The sequence below is a fragment of the Haliaeetus albicilla genome, chromosome 3 (genome assembly GCF_947461875.1).
Source record: "Haliaeetus albicilla chromosome 3, bHalAlb1.1, whole genome shotgun sequence".
Classification (NCBI taxonomy): domain Eukaryota; kingdom Metazoa; phylum Chordata; class Aves; order Accipitriformes; family Accipitridae; genus Haliaeetus; species Haliaeetus albicilla.
The window spans coordinates 57,600,038-57,616,519 of record NC_091485.1 but is presented as its reverse complement, the minus strand read 5'-3'; the positions used below and the strand labels follow the sequence as shown (position 1 = coordinate 57,616,519).

General features: G+C 47.4%; 1 protein-coding gene across 1 annotated transcript in view; it reads left to right on the top strand.

Moving 5' to 3' along the window:
* The first annotated feature begins 12,625 nt into the window (after positions 1-12,625).
* Positions 12,626-16,482, top strand: part of RSPO2 (R-spondin 2) — a 110,711-nt gene continuing 106,854 nt past the window's right edge. Inside the window, exon 1 of the mRNA XM_069779904.1 lies at positions 12,626-13,063. Coding sequence (XP_069636005.1) covers positions 12,970-13,063 — 94 coding nt within the window. The 5' untranslated portion in view covers positions 12,626-12,969. The remainder of the gene's footprint in view (positions 13,064-16,482) is intronic.

Sequence of the window (16,482 nt, the reverse complement as noted above, 5' to 3'; positions counted from 1 at the left end):
AACTTGCCTATGTTTAATGAAAACGTATGACACGGCCATGCAGCTATGCCAGAGCTAAAGTCAGGCCCCAGAACTTGCTAGGAGTGTATTCTCCAAGGTTGGCATGATATGTTCCCTCTTGGCTTGGACAGAGGTCCAAAATCTCCACTAGTACAAACCACCCGCACAAGGACAATAGTTGGGAATGTCCAAAATAAATTGCTCCCAGCAACAGCAACATGAATGTGGCCAGGATCTGGCACAGGACTGGCCAAGGCTGAGTTCTGATGAAGGTCTGGAAGAAAGTTTGGTTTGATGGGTCCTCTGGAGACAGAGGAGTATCCTGCTTCTGTCGTGAGCATCTGAGTCATACCCTGGGCATGAACTTGAATGGAAGGGATTCTGGAGGAATCATCTTTGTTCAACGGTAGTTTGCATTTTGCATTTCTCAGGAGAGAGGTGTAATGTAAGAATGATATATGACTAGACTGAGTGAGTGAGAAAACAATCAGTGGTATGGAGACATCTGCTCTAAGTCTTGCCAGCAGAGTTTCATGCTTCTACTCTATTGCTACTATTACCACTGGTAAGAAAGAAAATTTGCTGCCTCCCACCTTGTAAGTTTAGGATTAGTTCTTCAAAAGTTCTCCATATTCCTCTTTAATAATGGCTGATTTTACAGTTGTGGTTTTCCTTTCTTTCGGCAGCTGCTGGGTGCACTGCTGCTGGCTGGGCAACAGCTCCTGCTCTGTGTCGCCTCCACAGACAATGTATTTGCCTTTCTCCAGAGCTCTTCCAAACAGGCAGTGGGCAGTTTGGATAAAAAGTAAGCAGGACAGACTTTCCTGACAAAACTGTACGTTGTGACCCTATCAGCCTGGTCTTAGACCTCTTCTGTGCCCACTACTTTTTGCTCTGGGTAGATCACATCCAGGCACACGGTGGCAATCCTGAGAATTCAAATGCATGCACAGGCACAGCAAACATTTCTTATTACAAAAAGAAGAGCATGGAAGAACTTATCTAGCTAGATTGGGTTTATGTGCTGTCCCCTGCCTTTCTTTTCCACCCCATCCCTGCAGATGAACCTAATCTAAGCATCAAACATCTAACAAAACATCTGTAGTGATAAACGTGAATTTTAACCTGAGGTAGCAAAGCAATGCTCACCTAACATTTCACAGAATAGCAGCCTCCTTGGCTGACCCAGCAAGCAGTCACTTTGCTGTATCAGTGCATCAAATTGTATTAGAGAAGCAGATACCAATACAAAGCATCTTGGTCTGGGCTTCCTTTAGCTTGCATGAAGAGGTGATTTTCATGCCCCGGGGTGTTACGCTGCAGTCTGAGAGCTGCCTGGGATGCGCCAGAGCGGGTGAGTGAGGCTCAGCGAATACTGTTAGTGCTGGTTCTCTTTTTGACCATTTTCTCATCCTTGACTTGCGAAGGGCATTTTTTAAAAGTCACGAAACAGTAGGTAGCTGTAAGCTGGTGATCCAGAGACCTCTGCTTCCCTCACAAATGCCCCAAAGCTGACCTGTGTTTGTCCCACGGAGCTGCTCAGGAGACTGTTGAAGGAGTCCCGGTGTGGTTTGCAGTTGCCTGTGAATGATGTCCTGATCGAAGGTCCGAGGGAGGCAGCACGGTCTCCCTTCCTCTCCAAAGAGCCACCATAAGGGAGAGAACTGCCCCCACCAGCAAAGGGTTTTGAAAAATATGGTCACCGCATGCCCTTACCTACAGCCATTCTGCCAAAGAACAGATCAAAGTTCACTGTTTTCTTTTAAAAGCAGGGTGGGAAGTTCATGTCCTTCCCCTGTGCAGTACTTTACAGGCTAGGCCACTCAGCCAGGGAGTGAGAGACGGGTACTCGAACCCGTCCTTATCCTCCACATCCATTCACATCCCCATCCCCTGCCCCCAGGCACTGGTAGCCGTGTGTTTTCCTAGCTGGAAACCACAAAGACGTGCATTGCTTCCTTCACTCCCAGCAACTTCATCGTTACTGATCGCAGACAGTGTGTGTCGTGGGCTGATTGCTCCAAAGGAGATGTATAGCGGTGGGCTCTCAGCCTCCCGGTCTTGAGGTGTTTTTGTAGCTTGACACATGTAACATTTTATGCAGTAACTGATGAATGTATACATACATCTTTCGGAGGCAGAAGCCAGACACCTAAGGGTGGCTCTTTCCTAGGCTGTGGGCTCCTTTCTCCTGCTTCTCTCTCTAGTCAACAAATCCTGATTTCTTTCCTGCGTAGGGGCCCAGCTGCCACAGGGATGGTACAGATCGCCTCCTCCCCACCCGGCCTTCCCCTCCTAATTACTTAGGGTACATTCAGAGATACAGGTTTTGGTATCATCAGGCAAACAAGGGAAAACAGTCAGTTGTTGTGTAGCATGAGCATACTGTTCCTGGCTGTGTCTTTAACAAAGAAGTCACCACAGCCATGTTTTGCGAGGAGCCTATTCCCAGAGATTTTCTCAGAATGTGTCTGATAAATCACGCTGACAGGGCTAAGAGGTTAGACTGAAAATATCGATACACTTTTCATGCTTGTTTTGCATTTAGGGTTTGAGAATGCTTCTGTCAGAGACGGTCTCGGCCTTTCCCATTTGCTGGTTTGAGGTAGAAGCAAAGCTCTGTTCCTCCAGGATCTTTGAAACGGAGCTAAATGGTGCCACTGAGTTCAAAGCCTCCAGGGGAGAAGCAAGCCAAGAGAGGGGGTTTTTCATTATTGTTATTTCCGGTTTGGATTTAGGTGCATGGACTCAAGTGAAATTTAGTTGCAGACATTCAAATATGTTTCACTTGATTGATCCTTAAAGTTCTTCAGGGATTTAGCCCCTCGTTTCTATCCCATACATATATGGTATCGGATATAAGGTATCTTATCTTTTCCTAATATTTAAAAAATATCTTAAGTTTTGAAGGTGACACTTTGCTAAGGGGACAGCAGTAGCACAAGATGAATTCACTTTAAAAAATCCCTTGCCTGAAATTGTCCCAGCCACATCCCTCTGTGTCCCTCATGCTGGGCAGATAAAACGTGTATTTTGATACCGCAACAATTACTTACTGTGCAAGATGCTGTTCCCCAGAAGTACTAAACACTGGGGAGTGGACTTGGGCCCAGCGTTATTGTTAGTTGTATTCACCAAGCCAGCTATCAGTCAGAAAGTATTCGGCTGCCAGCTGTGGGCCAAACCAGGACTGGGGTGAAGGAAGGCTTGGGAGTGTCATGAGGGCATTGCAGATGATCAGTAGCTGTTTTTAGACTGAGCCATGTGATTTGTAATATTCCCTTTGTTAATTGTCATGCTGGCTAAAACCCCAAACTTTGTATTTTCCCCAAGGAGAGAAGCTGACATTAAATAATGAAACTCATCACTGAGGTCCAACCAATCCGAAAATATCCATTAAAGTGATAATAAAAACTTCAGTGTTGAGTTCAGGGAAAGCAAAGTGAAATATCTGCCTTTGGCATGGCTTCACTTATCCTCCTGCTTTAAAGAGCTCAGTGGAGGGAAAAAAAAAAAAAAGAGTCCAAAAGAAAGTAGAAATTAAAGGCAGACAACATCTTCTAGATTATCACATGTATTATTCTGCCAGTGCAGGGCTGAGTCCTTTAATACTTATTTAAGCCTTTCAGTCCCTAAGGAGCATGATTTATGGGCTTTCTGCTGATCATCAGAAGATAGGCATGGTTAAAGACTACAGCTACTTACGTACTGTGGTTCATGCTTTTGGCTCCAGCAGTCCCCTTCTCAGACCCTGGGGTATTGTTGAAATGGCAGACATCACAGCTTCTCTGCCCTATTTTCTAATTTAATTTTACTCTGAAGAAAGATGACCTTAAATTTGCACTTTTTTCCCCTTGTGTTTTAGCTCTATTTCACTGTAAGGACAGAAACGAGTCGAATTTTTGTTCCAGAAGAAAGGTATGATACACCTTTCCAAAACTTGCAATGAAGCAAAAGCTGGCATTCAGCTCCTATTGTGATTTGCAGGGTATAGAGCCCAAATAAAACAGGATTCTAGCATGGTTTATGCACTTTTTAAAATTAAAAGCTGTATTTTGTGGCTTTCAAGTTCTGAAAATATGTCCTCGGGTATGTCTGTACAATTCCTCTGACAAAACTGAATGTAAGCTCTTTTCTTGCCCTTTCACTGAAAACCTTCATTTCTGTGCTTAGATATTTGTCACAACAACATGTCAAGGGCTGGCATCCTGAGTGCAGTGAGATCATACACCCGTTTCCTATTAGTGTCACTATCTGCTGCTCCTTTCTGTAGGATTATCTACTGATCCAGGCTTTCTTCTGAGTTGGGCTAAAGGAGGTGACAGTATTTCAGAGAGAATGCTCATGACTTCTCTTTTAATTTGTTTTCCTGAGCTTTGTTTGTTAGATATATAAGACAAGGGGTAATCAACGATGTGACAGTGGAGAAGTATAATATTCTGCAGATTATGCAAGTGTCTTGAACATATGCTTTTATATTAATGGAGGCAATTTTACTTCTGAAACTCACTGTAGATTAACTATACAAATTGTTAGGATTTTATCTAGGGATTCTTAACTGTCCAAAATTCTTTTTAAACTCCCTTCTTTATTATCATTTGGCAGAGATACTTCTTGTATATTCCAACAAATATTGCAATCACTTTATTGCTAAATAGATATACTGGAGAAAGCATGTGCTTAACATCACAACATTTAACACTTAGCCTTTATTAACATTAAGTAGTCAAGGTCTCTAAATTGTACTTGGAAGACATCTCCAAAGCCAGTTACTAAATTAGGTTATTCAGAGATGTTCAATACAAAGTATGTCTATGCTGAACAATGCTTCTGTTACAAGAAAATAATCTGCAAGTTCTGACATTTCAATTAAAAAGTTTCCATCATATCACTTTCCTCTTAATAAGGGATCATTTTGAAAGCTACTTTTGATTGTCGGTGCTGGTGGTGGTAGCAGTTCTGTGTTTACAAGTATACGGTCATCTTTGCTCCTCTTGCCTTCTGTAATCAACAGAAGAAGTGGAAGAACAAGGTAGATGTCTCAAAGAGATAGGGCTAATTTCAAGAATGACATTTTAAAAAATACCTTAAATATTTTCTCTATTATTTGGTGTATAGGTGATAAAGAAACAGGAAGTGCAAAGTAGAAATAAAAATTGAACATACATTTAAAACAGAATATACCAGCAATATATAAATATAATTCAAGACATAAACATATATATACATACAAACAAGCATATAAATAAATATATTCAGATATAAAAGGGAGCTTATAAGCAGGTGGGGTGCACAGAGAAAAGCCAAGGGGCAATGGTCACAGCTTGCAACAAGGAAAGTTCTCTCTGGATGTATGGAAAAAATTTTCACCATGAGGGTGGACCAGCACCGGAAGCGGTTACCCACAGAGGCTGTGGAATCTTCCATCTTGAACATTTTCAAAACTCAGCTGGACAAGGCCCTCAGCAACCTGACCTAAGTCTGAAGTTAGCTCTGCTTTGAGCAAGAGGTTAGACAGACGACCTTCCAAGGTCCCTTCCAAACCCAGTTACTCTATGACCTTGTGTGGGTGGATTTGTATGTGTGAGAGATAAAGCAGTGATTGAGTAAAGCTTAAGGCAGAAGATGTAAAATCTGTGTAAAATTATGTAAAAAACTACGTAAAAACCAGTTCACTTTTCATCTTTGCATTCCACAGGTCCTTGTGAAGCCATATTAGAGCAAATTTAAACTCATATGTACATGTTGCAAACTCCATAGTTAAGAGTGCCATGAAAAGTGTTGCAAAACAGAAAGCCCAAACTGGCTTGGTATACATTAATTTTTTAGTAATTTTCTGATCTATATACTGGCAAACTAAAATCACCATTCTTCAAAAGAAGTGCATTATCTGCAGCTGCCAAGCTGGAATTTGACCTCTCACCTTCAGAATGCGATATCAGCACATGAGCACACTGGCTTTTGCACACTCCAAGAGAAATATGGTGTCCACAACTGGCAGGCAGGAACTGGTTGTCTTGTGCCAGTCCAAATTGGGAGAGGATGCTACACATCATTTAGAGCATATTTTTCTTATTACTTTTTCTGTGTTTCTTTCTTTTTTTTTTTTTTTTTACAGAAAGAACTGGAAATTAAACTTGAGAGCTACCAAAGTTATTTTAGAGATGTTGCCCCTTATTTCCATTTACTTCTCCGAGCCCTTAATAAAAACATACAGCTTTAATGAATTTGTTCTTCTTCAGGGAAAATGCTCATGAATATTGCTGGAAGTGTTGCATGAGCAAAGCCTGCATGAGCAAAGCCTGCACAAGCAAGTCAAAAACTGAGGAGCTTGATTGTGTTTCAGAGAGGGAAGAGAGTCAGAAGGAAGACAATCTTTGATCCCCTACTCAATATGTAAGAGAATTTGGTTGGATTTACTTCTAATCACAGCCTCTTAGTATCTACAGTCTTCCTCCATAAGGCATCAGGTATTTTTGCTGAGACAAGACATTTTTTAAAATTAGCCTAATTTGAAATCTCTGTAGCCCGACAGAAGAACTCGGGATAGTCTTGCTTCACAGATAATAATTTTCAAAGAACTTAAAATTAAGGCTTAAAATTAAGAATAGAATGATTGCTTCAATCATTTTATTGCTTCAAACCAGAGACAATTTTATCAAAGTTTGGGGGTTTTGTGCACCGTGGATGTCACAGAGATACCAGGTGGCCAGGTAGGATTTGAAGGGAACCTGCGTGGGTGTCTAAAAGGTGCACGGGACAGTCTTCTCACCCTATTATGGGAGCTCATGGTTTTTATAGGATTGCCAAATCATCCAGATTGGTGGGGACCTTGAGAGGTCTGTAGCGCAAACTCTTGCTTAAAAGCAGGATCGGCAGAGTCCAGACCAGGTTGCTCAAGGCATTGTCGAAGGAAGGTGGCTCCACAACTTCTCTGGGCAAACCTCTTCCAGTGCTTATTCATTCTCACAGGGAAAATTATTTTCTTTTATACCCAGCGTGAACGTCTCCAGTTTCGGTACATGACCACTGTTTCCCATTCTTCTGCCCGGCACCTCCATAAGGATCCTGGCTCCACCTGCTCAGTAACCTCCTTGTAGGTATGGGAAGGAGCTGTTAGGTCTCCCCCAACCCCCCTCTTCTTTAGGGTGAATGAGCCCAGCTCCCTCAGCCTTCCCTCACAGGGCTGGTGTTCCAGCCCCCAAACACGGTTGCTCTCCAGTGGTCTTGCTCTGGTTTTGGGACAGCCAAAACTAGGCACAGGATTCCATTACTGTTATTTATTATTTTAGATCACATTTTTGAAGAATTAATAAATTAAGTGTATTTTAAGAATTTAAAGGAGGTAAAGATTGACTCGGAAGTAAAGAGTTGGAAGCTGGGTTGTACATAAATTTATTTCCTTTTGAAGTTTAGATGTAAAGCTTGTCAGAATCACTCATTTCTTTCACTGAAAACAAAGATGTATCTCTTCTACTGCAGTGTAAAGCTATGAAGACTTACGTATTGTTGCTGAGACTCTGGTCTTAGGAAGGATCATGACTTCAGTGTAGAGGAGATGAGTCACCCAGCTATAGAAGTATGGAGAAATGTCTTTTAAGATAAACTTTGGTATTTTTCATTTTAAGATCTCTCTCTGTTATGTGATGAAGTTAAGATACTTACAGATCACATCTTATGGAGCCTACTGAAGAATGGAAAGGTTCAATTACCTTATATTGCAAAAGCAGCAGTGCTTTGGCTTTAATACAGCCAAAGTGTAGAAGGTAAGATCTATTACAGTCAGTGAAACCTCTGTGGAGCACAACACATAAAACTGAATTTTCAATGAACAAAACTCTGGTTCTATAAAATAATATGATTTCGGAACAGTGTGTAATCAATCATTTCAGCACTATTCAAGTGTATTAAGTTGGCTGCTGACACTTTTGAATAACCTATGTAAAATACACCCCTTCCTAGCTATCCCCACAGCTAAAGCTTTTGCCCAGACTCTCATCGTCTGGTATTTCAATCATTGCCACATCATCTTCTTGGGCCTTGACTTATGCATTCTTTCTATGACCACATTCATCAAACATACTATTGCTCAGATAATTTTCCCAGTTCCTCACTTTGACAAAGTCCCCCGTAGAATGTGTGCAGTGTTCATTAGTGCCCCAGTGCTGCACAATAGTATACACACAGTGCCATGCCTACAGCGAATTCCTCTCTGTTGATTTCAGTGGGACTACAGACACGAAGGTCTGCCACCTCCTACAGAACCCATCCCAGTACTTTTCCCTCCTCTGCTCTTTAACCTTTCAAGCCCCCTGGCTCTTTTCCCTCTGATTGTAAACACGTTCTGGGCTCTGCAGACTGTGATTTGGCTTCTGAGCCACTGGCATCATTCTTCCCCAAATCATTAATGACTTTTTCTTAATCATATCTCAAAGTTACCTTCATTCTTCTTGATTTATTGATCATCATAAACAGCTAGCTATGTGCTTGAATTCTTGTCCTCCGTTAGCTCCGTGGTTCTTGTTCTCCTCAGCCATGGTTTCCTCTTGTAATTCCTTCAGAAGCTCAGCCGAAGGGGATGTTCTGGTGATCCTCATCCACCTCCCAGCTGCCTGACAGGGGCTGACTAGTCTCTTCAGTGTATCTCTTCTTTCCTCCTTCTACCTTCTATCTCTGGGTAGTCTTCTCTGAAAACGCAAATTCAGATTTTATTTCTGTAATGGTGACTAGTTATCATCTGACACTTACCTGCAGATTTGACAACCAAACTACTTCTAGTCTATATCTAGAAAGAAGACTGTGTCCATGCAGCTTATTTTAAAACATGAATTTTCCATCCATCGTAGTGTCAAAACTGCGATCCAGATTCTTCTTGCCAAATATCTTGCTATTTGCAACACTGTATTCTGTGAATTTATATCCAGTTTAGCCTGCTGTCTATCTAGCATTGTGTTCTTGGCCATTAACTTTGATTGTAATGCTCTTTTTCTTACATACTTCCACTGATTCTTCCTTATAATAGGAAGCATAAGCTCCTTGTCTTCTCTTTGAAAGCGCTTCTTGCCTGTCATTCGTACCTCATGCAATGCTGAGAGTTTACCTCCAAGTGCCATTTGATCCAGGATGCAGGTCTCCATTACTCAAATTCTGGATCTTTCATACAAGTGCTTTCATACTGTCTCCTTAACAGCCCATCATGCTTAGAAAGAGCTCTTGATAAATACTGTAAAAAAAATAATTAATTATATTCCTTTAAAGTCAGCATAGCTGTGTTTCCTGTCAAAGTCTTGAAAATGCCACTCCAGCTCAGCCGCCTGCCTGTTACAGACCAACAGCGTCTCACTGTCTGCAGATGTTCCCCGTCGGCTGTCTCTTGATGTAAATCACATCAAGCAGTTCCAAAGAAGTAGCTTTGTCCTGTACTAACGTGGCACGATACGATGCTAGCCCATGGCTAGTGCTGCCAGGTATTCCGTGGGCTGCCTGTGGGTGGTCTAGCCTGCCTGGCTTAAACTGGATGTTGACATCCCAGCCAGCTCCTGAACCATCGACTGCAGGCTTCCTCAGCAGAGCTGGCTCCCACCTGGGCTACTGCCTCCCCCATCGCATACAGGAAAAACTCAGCGCTGAGGCTTACTCCTGCTCTCAAAGTCTAGGAATTTCACTTGGAGGTACTTCCCTCATATTTATTTTCCAGGACTGGGAGACCTTCAAAGGGGCCCACGCTGGAGAAGGGTGACAGGTTATCCTTCCTTAAGAAATGGGGAAATGTCTGAGATCTGTTTCCCCCGAAACATGGTACTGGACTTTGAGAGACCTCAGTCAGCTTCAGCGTCAGCAGGGCACCTTTCTGAAAGTCCATTTATACTTTTATATATTTCAGACACACCCAGAAATGAAGTTGTATTAGTGGGGAGGTCCTGATGCCACTGTTTACACAAAGGACTCCGAGACTCATCTCCAGGTAACTACTGTAGACTCAAAGCCCCATGACTATGGGTTTGTAGACCTGAAAACGGTAAAGGAGATCAGTCCCTGGGGTCCTCGTAAATGTGCAGTTAACACCTCTCTTTGATTTCCCCTTCCTCTTGTATTCTGTTCTCACTTGCATTACAGCTTGGGAGGATCTGTAGGGTGGTGGTATGCTTTTTATTTCTGCATCAGAAAATTGTAACCATGTACTCTAAAGGTACTGCTGGTGCAAAAAGTCTCAGCTGTCTGTGGCGCACAGCCTGTCACATGAAGTTAGAGTGGATATGGGGACTACACATCCTGGAGAACACCAGTTGCCAGTAAACATCCTCCACTAAAATAAATCAGGGCCTCTGTTGGAACAAGTTTTATATAGAGATATATATATACACACATCTGTATATCTATCTCCTTTGGAAAGTTTCACTGTGTAAGTAGATTGGGGTAAATAAAGACCACAAACCACATATGTACATGCCTTATTTTTTGCACTCTTTCCCATAGCATCCATGCCAAATCCACTTGGAGACCACTGACACTGAGCTAGACTGACCTAGTTCTTAGGTCTGTGTTAATTAGTTGACAGGTCACACCTCTGTAATTCTTAGATTATGACAATGCTGAAAGGTGCAGTTGCTCTGTATAGCACAGTAGGATCTCATACACTGTAACCCCATAATGACAGTTATAATAAAGATTTGACATCAGAAGATATTCTTATATACTGTAATGTACCTTTAAAAAATCTTTACATTTCATATTAGCAATTAAACTAGTATAGTACTACTACTGTACAGTAGATAAGTGTAAGGAAGGGCAGCCCAGGGGTTACGGCACTATCTGAGAACTTGGGAAACACAGGACCAAGTTTCGACACCGCCTCATACGTCTCTCTTGATTTCAGGCAAGTTATTTAGCCTCTTTGTAACTCAGTCGTCTGTCTGGAAACTGAGGATACTGATGCTCCTCTGCTTCAGAGGAATATTATACTGATAAATACAGTCAAAGTGCTGAGGTCTCAGGATGGTATGGTAAACACCACACAGTCAGAGCTCATTTATCTGTGGTCGGATTGTCCGAGCCGCGGATGAAAAGCCAGCCTGGGTCTGACAGGATTTATTAGCTCGGGCACAGTGCCACATGAATGCAGTTAACGCTCTTTCTAGGGCCAGCTCTGCGCTGGAAAGAGTGCATCTGCTTTTGTGAGGACCTAGCTGGCTCCGTCCCGAGGCAGCTCAGGTATTTCAGCACGGCGTTCCCACAACCAGAAGTGTCGGAGGGTGGAAAGGAGCAGAAACACCCAGCACGGAGCCAGCCCGGATCCAGCTGGGTTTACGAGACCTGGCTTTGTGCAAGCTGGGCCAGACCCACGCTGCCTCCCCAGCTTTTGCACCTGCTCCGTAGTGCCCCGGGCCCTGTGGGGCTCGTTAGGTCAGGCACAACAGGTCCGGCACGGCAACCACGGAGCCACCATCTGTCGACACCTGCAGCGCTGGGGAACAGGCTGTGAGTGAGGGGCAGAGAAACCAGACGGCTCCGTGGGGTCAGTGTAGTGGATGCTATGAGGAATTAACAGACCCTCCTGCAACCCTGCATCAGAGCTGCATTCACCTGGAGCGTCGTGGGTGCTCCCTTGTTTCACCCTCTCTTATCTGTACTACTGGGGTTCCCGCTTTACCAGCTCTGCAGTACCTTTGCCAAGTAGAGATGTGGCTAGAAACAGCTGAAAATCACTTGCTAAAGTTATGCTTTAGGACTTCAAGAGCCGTCTTCCCAGGACAGCGAAAGTGGCGCTGCAGAGAAGAGGCTTTGGAACGCGCGAGGTCGGGTTTTAGGAAGCCAGAAGAAAAGGAGGGGAAAATAAATGGATCAGGGTCTTAAAACCAGGGGAGAAAGAAAGAAAGAGAGTCAATCATCAAACGCTGCGGGAAGAAAGAAAAAAAAAAGAGAAAGAAGAGGGAGGGAAGCGAGGAGGACAAGGTTTCCCGAGGCTATAAGCCGTGCAGGGAAACGACGAGGAGGCTTTGCGGGGCGAGGGAGAAGCCCGCCGCGGAAGAGCCTGCAGGCAGAGCCTCAGCGGCTGGCGGGCCTTAGGGCCCGGCGGCGGCGGGGGCGGGGGCGCGGCGCGGCGGCGGGCGGCGCTAGGGCCGGGCGGCGGGACGGCTCGGCCCGCGGCACCACCTCCGTCCCGCGCCGCCGCGCATCCCCGCGGAGCCCGCACGGCCCCGCCGCCGCCGCTGCCCCCCGGCCGACCGCCCCCGCCCCGCCGCACAAAAGGAGCGGGCGGCGGGGAAAGCCCGGCGCGGCCGCCGCCCGCATGTGGCCGGCAGCCCCCGCCGAGCCCGCGCCCCGGCCGCCGGCCCGCGCCTGCCCGCGGGGGGCTGCCCCGCGGCGCGGAGCCGCTCTCCGGACCCGGCGGCGGGGCGGGATGGCGGCGGGGCCGCGCCGCGGAAGGTAGGGGGGGCGGCTTCGCCCCGCCGTGCCCGCGACCTGAGCGCGTGTGGGCGGGGTGCGCCCCTGCGCCGGGATAAATAGCGCTTTCCCTCGGCTGACAGCCCGTCCCCGGGGCGCAGGGGGGTGCCGAGCGGCAGCGCTCGCCCGCCGCTTGCGGGGAGAAGTTGGGGCGCTCGGTGACTCCGCTCTGCGGCCCCGCGCCTGCCCCGGCCCGGGGTTTTGGCTTTCCTCCTTTTCGTTTCTCCGGGAGCGCCGGCGAAGGGGGGCGACCGGGAAAGCCAGGAGCCGAGCTTCCCCCCCCCCCCCGCCGCCCCCCCTCTCTCCCTGCAGCGCGGGGGAGATGCTGGAGGCGGCTCCGAGTTCGCCGCGCCCGAGAGGGGAAGCGGGAGGCGTGTGAGCTCCTGCCGGTCCCCGCGGCAGCCGCTGCCCCGCGGCGCTCCGCCGGCCCCCTGCTCGCCCGCGGCCGCTCGCAGCCCCGCACGCCGCCGGCCTCCGCCGCCCCTCGCTGCCGCTGGAGGAGGCTGCCCACCCCAGCGGCGCAGGATGCAGTTTCGCCTCTTCTCCTTTGCCTTGATCATCCTGAACTGCGTGGATGACGGCCACTGCCAAGCCGGCCGCTGGAGACGCAGCAAGAGAGGTGAGCAGCGCCGTCTGCTCACCCGGGACGCCGGCCCGGGGCGGCCAGCGGCACCGCTTGCGGAGCAGGCGGGGGGCTGCCGGGGGGCTGCGTGCCGGTGCCGGTGCCCGTGCCCGTCCCCTCCCCGCCCAGGAAGGGGAGCTCGCCGGCAGGTGAGCCGCCCCCGCGGCGGGGCGCGCCACGGCCGCCCCGGCTCCCGCCCGCGGGCTCGGGGCCGGCGCACGGAGCGGGGGGCGGCGGCGAGCCGGGGGGGAGCGCGGGGCCGTGCCGGCGCGGCGACCCCCTCCGCGGGGCTGCCCGCCGCCCTCCTGCTGGGGAGGCCGGGCCGGGAGCGGGAGGCGCGGCGCGGGCGTGAGCGCCGATGGGAAGGCACCGGCCGGAGCGGCGCGGCCGCTCCGCGACCCGCGTGGGGCCGCCGGGGACGTCGAGCGGTAGGTGCGAGCCCCCCCCCCCCCCCCCCCGCGGCCCCCGTGTCGTCGCCCCCGTCGCCCCCGCGGGGCCGGCAGAGAGAGCCGGGGGTCTCGCTGGGAGCCGCCCGCCGCGGGAAGGGCGCTGCCGGCGGCCGCCGCCGGCCCCTCGGCCGCAGCGATCGGCGGGAGTCGCCGGTCTCGCCGCCGCACGCCGTCTAACGGCTTGCGGCAGCCGGAGGTTCGCCGTTAGCCCCCGCCGTTAAGGCTGGCGTGTCCGCGGGGCGGACCTTGAGCCTGCCTTCCGTGGAGCATCCTCGGAGCGACCGCGGCTCCGAGGCGGGGAGCCGGCTTCTCCCCTTCCTTCCACCCCGCGGGCGGCGGGCCCCGCCGGCCCCGCCGTGCCGCTGCCGCGGGGCCGGGGCGGCTGAGCCGGCGGGGGAGCGAACCGCGGCCGTTCCAGCGCCGGGGGGTCGGGGGGATGGCTGCGGCGCCAGCTTTTGCTCGAAGCTCCAGCGTGCGGCTCCGTCCCTGCGAGGGAGAACGAGAGGAACGGTGCGTTGGGGTTTCGTCTGTTTTCCCGAAGTGCTGGTGTCGGGATTACCGGAGTTCGGGGCTCGGAGCGGTGCAACGTGCCAGTACAGCACCCATGTGGACGAAGAGGTTACTGCAGCTCTTCCCCAGCTGTCAGGGTTGGCTGTGGCGGTTTTTCTTTTTCTCTCTCTCTTTTTTGCGGGGGAGGTGGGGAGGGAGGTACACCTTCAGCGTAAAATGTCTTTCCTATCCGCATGTTCTGAATTATTTTGCTATCCCTTTTCCTATTGTTTTCTCGGCCATGTCTCCCCTTCCCGTTTCTGAAGTTAGCTGGAAATCAGGTGGCTCAGTTGCCGAGAAACTCGTATTTCTGAAAAAATTGCGCTTTCGGTGCAATTATTTGGAAGGAGAGCAAGCTCACGTCTCCGGTGTTAAGCCGGTACAAATAGTAATAAACCTGTGAAAGGAAAATAGTTTGCACTCATCCATATGTCACCTTCAAGTAGGCACAAATAAAATTGTAAAGCAATTTAGTTTCGATGGTTTTTCAACAGATGGTTTCCAGAATTTAATTTTTGTGTGTGTGGCTAAAACGATAGCAGTCCTTTAAAGTGACCAGACTATCTGTGCTAACAAAGGGTATACTGTGTCTTTAATTAAATGTGGAACTACTTAGAGTGCTGGCTAGACAGCGGAGGGTGATAGTGGTATTTCTGCTTTACAACAGAGCTTAAGGATTGCATTGTGGGAGTATTGAAATGAATAGACATCTAACTCGAGTTCTGTGAATTGTCCTCCTACAAAAACTTAAGCTGGTTTTAATTGATCTCATGTTCGCTGATTGATCTTAGACCAATTGTTGTGCTTGTTGAACAGTTGGCTTTTCCAAAGGAGATTGATTTAAATTAGTTTTTAGTTTAGTTATTGGATAAGTACTGTCAGTATTGACTGTTGACTTACTAGCACTGTTTTGTGCTATCACCTAAGGGTTTTGTTTTGCGCTTTGAAGAATGCAGTCTTTTTCAGTTAATAAGTCTAAAGAAGTAAGCCTAGCCAGTACTAAGCACTGAAAGCAAAATCTAAGAATGTATTCAAATTATAATAGACATTTGCCATGACACATGCAGTCTGAAGTAATGCTTTCGTACAGGACCCAAAATTCCAATAATTTCACAATTTTTCCATATCCCATCTGCAAATAATCAGGCATTCACTGTGGGGTACTGGCAGTTAAAGTTTCTCTGGCATTCTCTTTTGTCTGTTACATGATCTCAGATGCTCCGTAATATCATTTTCTTAATGAAATAAATTTTTTGGCATAGATTAAGTCTCCTGTGCAGTAGAAATCAATTGCATTTAGTCTGGAATTATGGGCAAATATAATGTGTAGCTGGTTGTTTTTTTTCTTTTTTAAGCAGCTACATGTACAGTGAACTTTCAGTATAGATGCCTGTATTGCAGTTTGTGTGGATTTGTAGCTGATGTAGAATACTCTAGTGAGCAAGAGTTTAGTAAATTTGGGGGGACATTCCCCGATTTCTTCATTGCCCCTCTGCTTTCAACCCTTTCTCAAACCAAGATGTGCAACACTGCAGTAGAAGTGGAATGAAAAACTAAGGTTTGGAATGTGGTTCCTACCTGGCATTGATTTGTGTTTCATTAGTCAATGTCACTTGATTAAAAATTATTTGGTAAATACATCATAATCAACAGATTCTGCTAACTCCACTGTGGGTCTTAGTTGCTTTTGCAGCTCCTTAGAGTATTGCTTTGCCTAGTTGGCTCAGAGCAGAACCTTACTTCCCTTGAAACAACCCAGCAAATTCTCCCCCTGGAAGCCTCCGTGCTGAGCAGGTAATTATGATTATTTGCCTTTCCTGCAGAAGCTATTCTAAGACATATTTAAGGGTTACTGAGCTTAAAGGTCAGTGGTGTAATCTCACAGCTGGCTTAGCCTGATATCAGAGCACCTCCTTTCCCTTTCTTGTTTAATGGTATAACTTGATTTTTCATTTCTCTTGGATACTTACTCGCTTTTTCATTTCAATGAAAATTTTTACCTTTTCTTCAGATGTCTCTTTAGCAGTCGCTGTAAGATGAGCAGCTTCACGTCTAAGCATTTCATGGGGTGCATGAAAGACCAGTGGTTTTTCCCTTGTCTTTGAGACATGATAAAAACAACTTTCCCAAAGAGTACCACAAATCAAAGTGGGAGTACGTAGAAATGAAGACTGTTGGACTGGCTTACCAGGAGGAGCGATGGTATTCTGCCACAGCATTGACAGAAAAGAATATAGGGTTCATTGTAAACAGCTGTCAAAAATTAGATGCTAACAAAATTCACGAGGAAAAAAAAATAAACGCGACTGCAGTGCCTGCATTGATGGGAAGACTTGATAGTGTTATGGAGAGGGTCCCTGGAGTTGGTGAGACCAATGTTGCAATAATGAGAGATGTGAATGGGACGTGTTCACACTG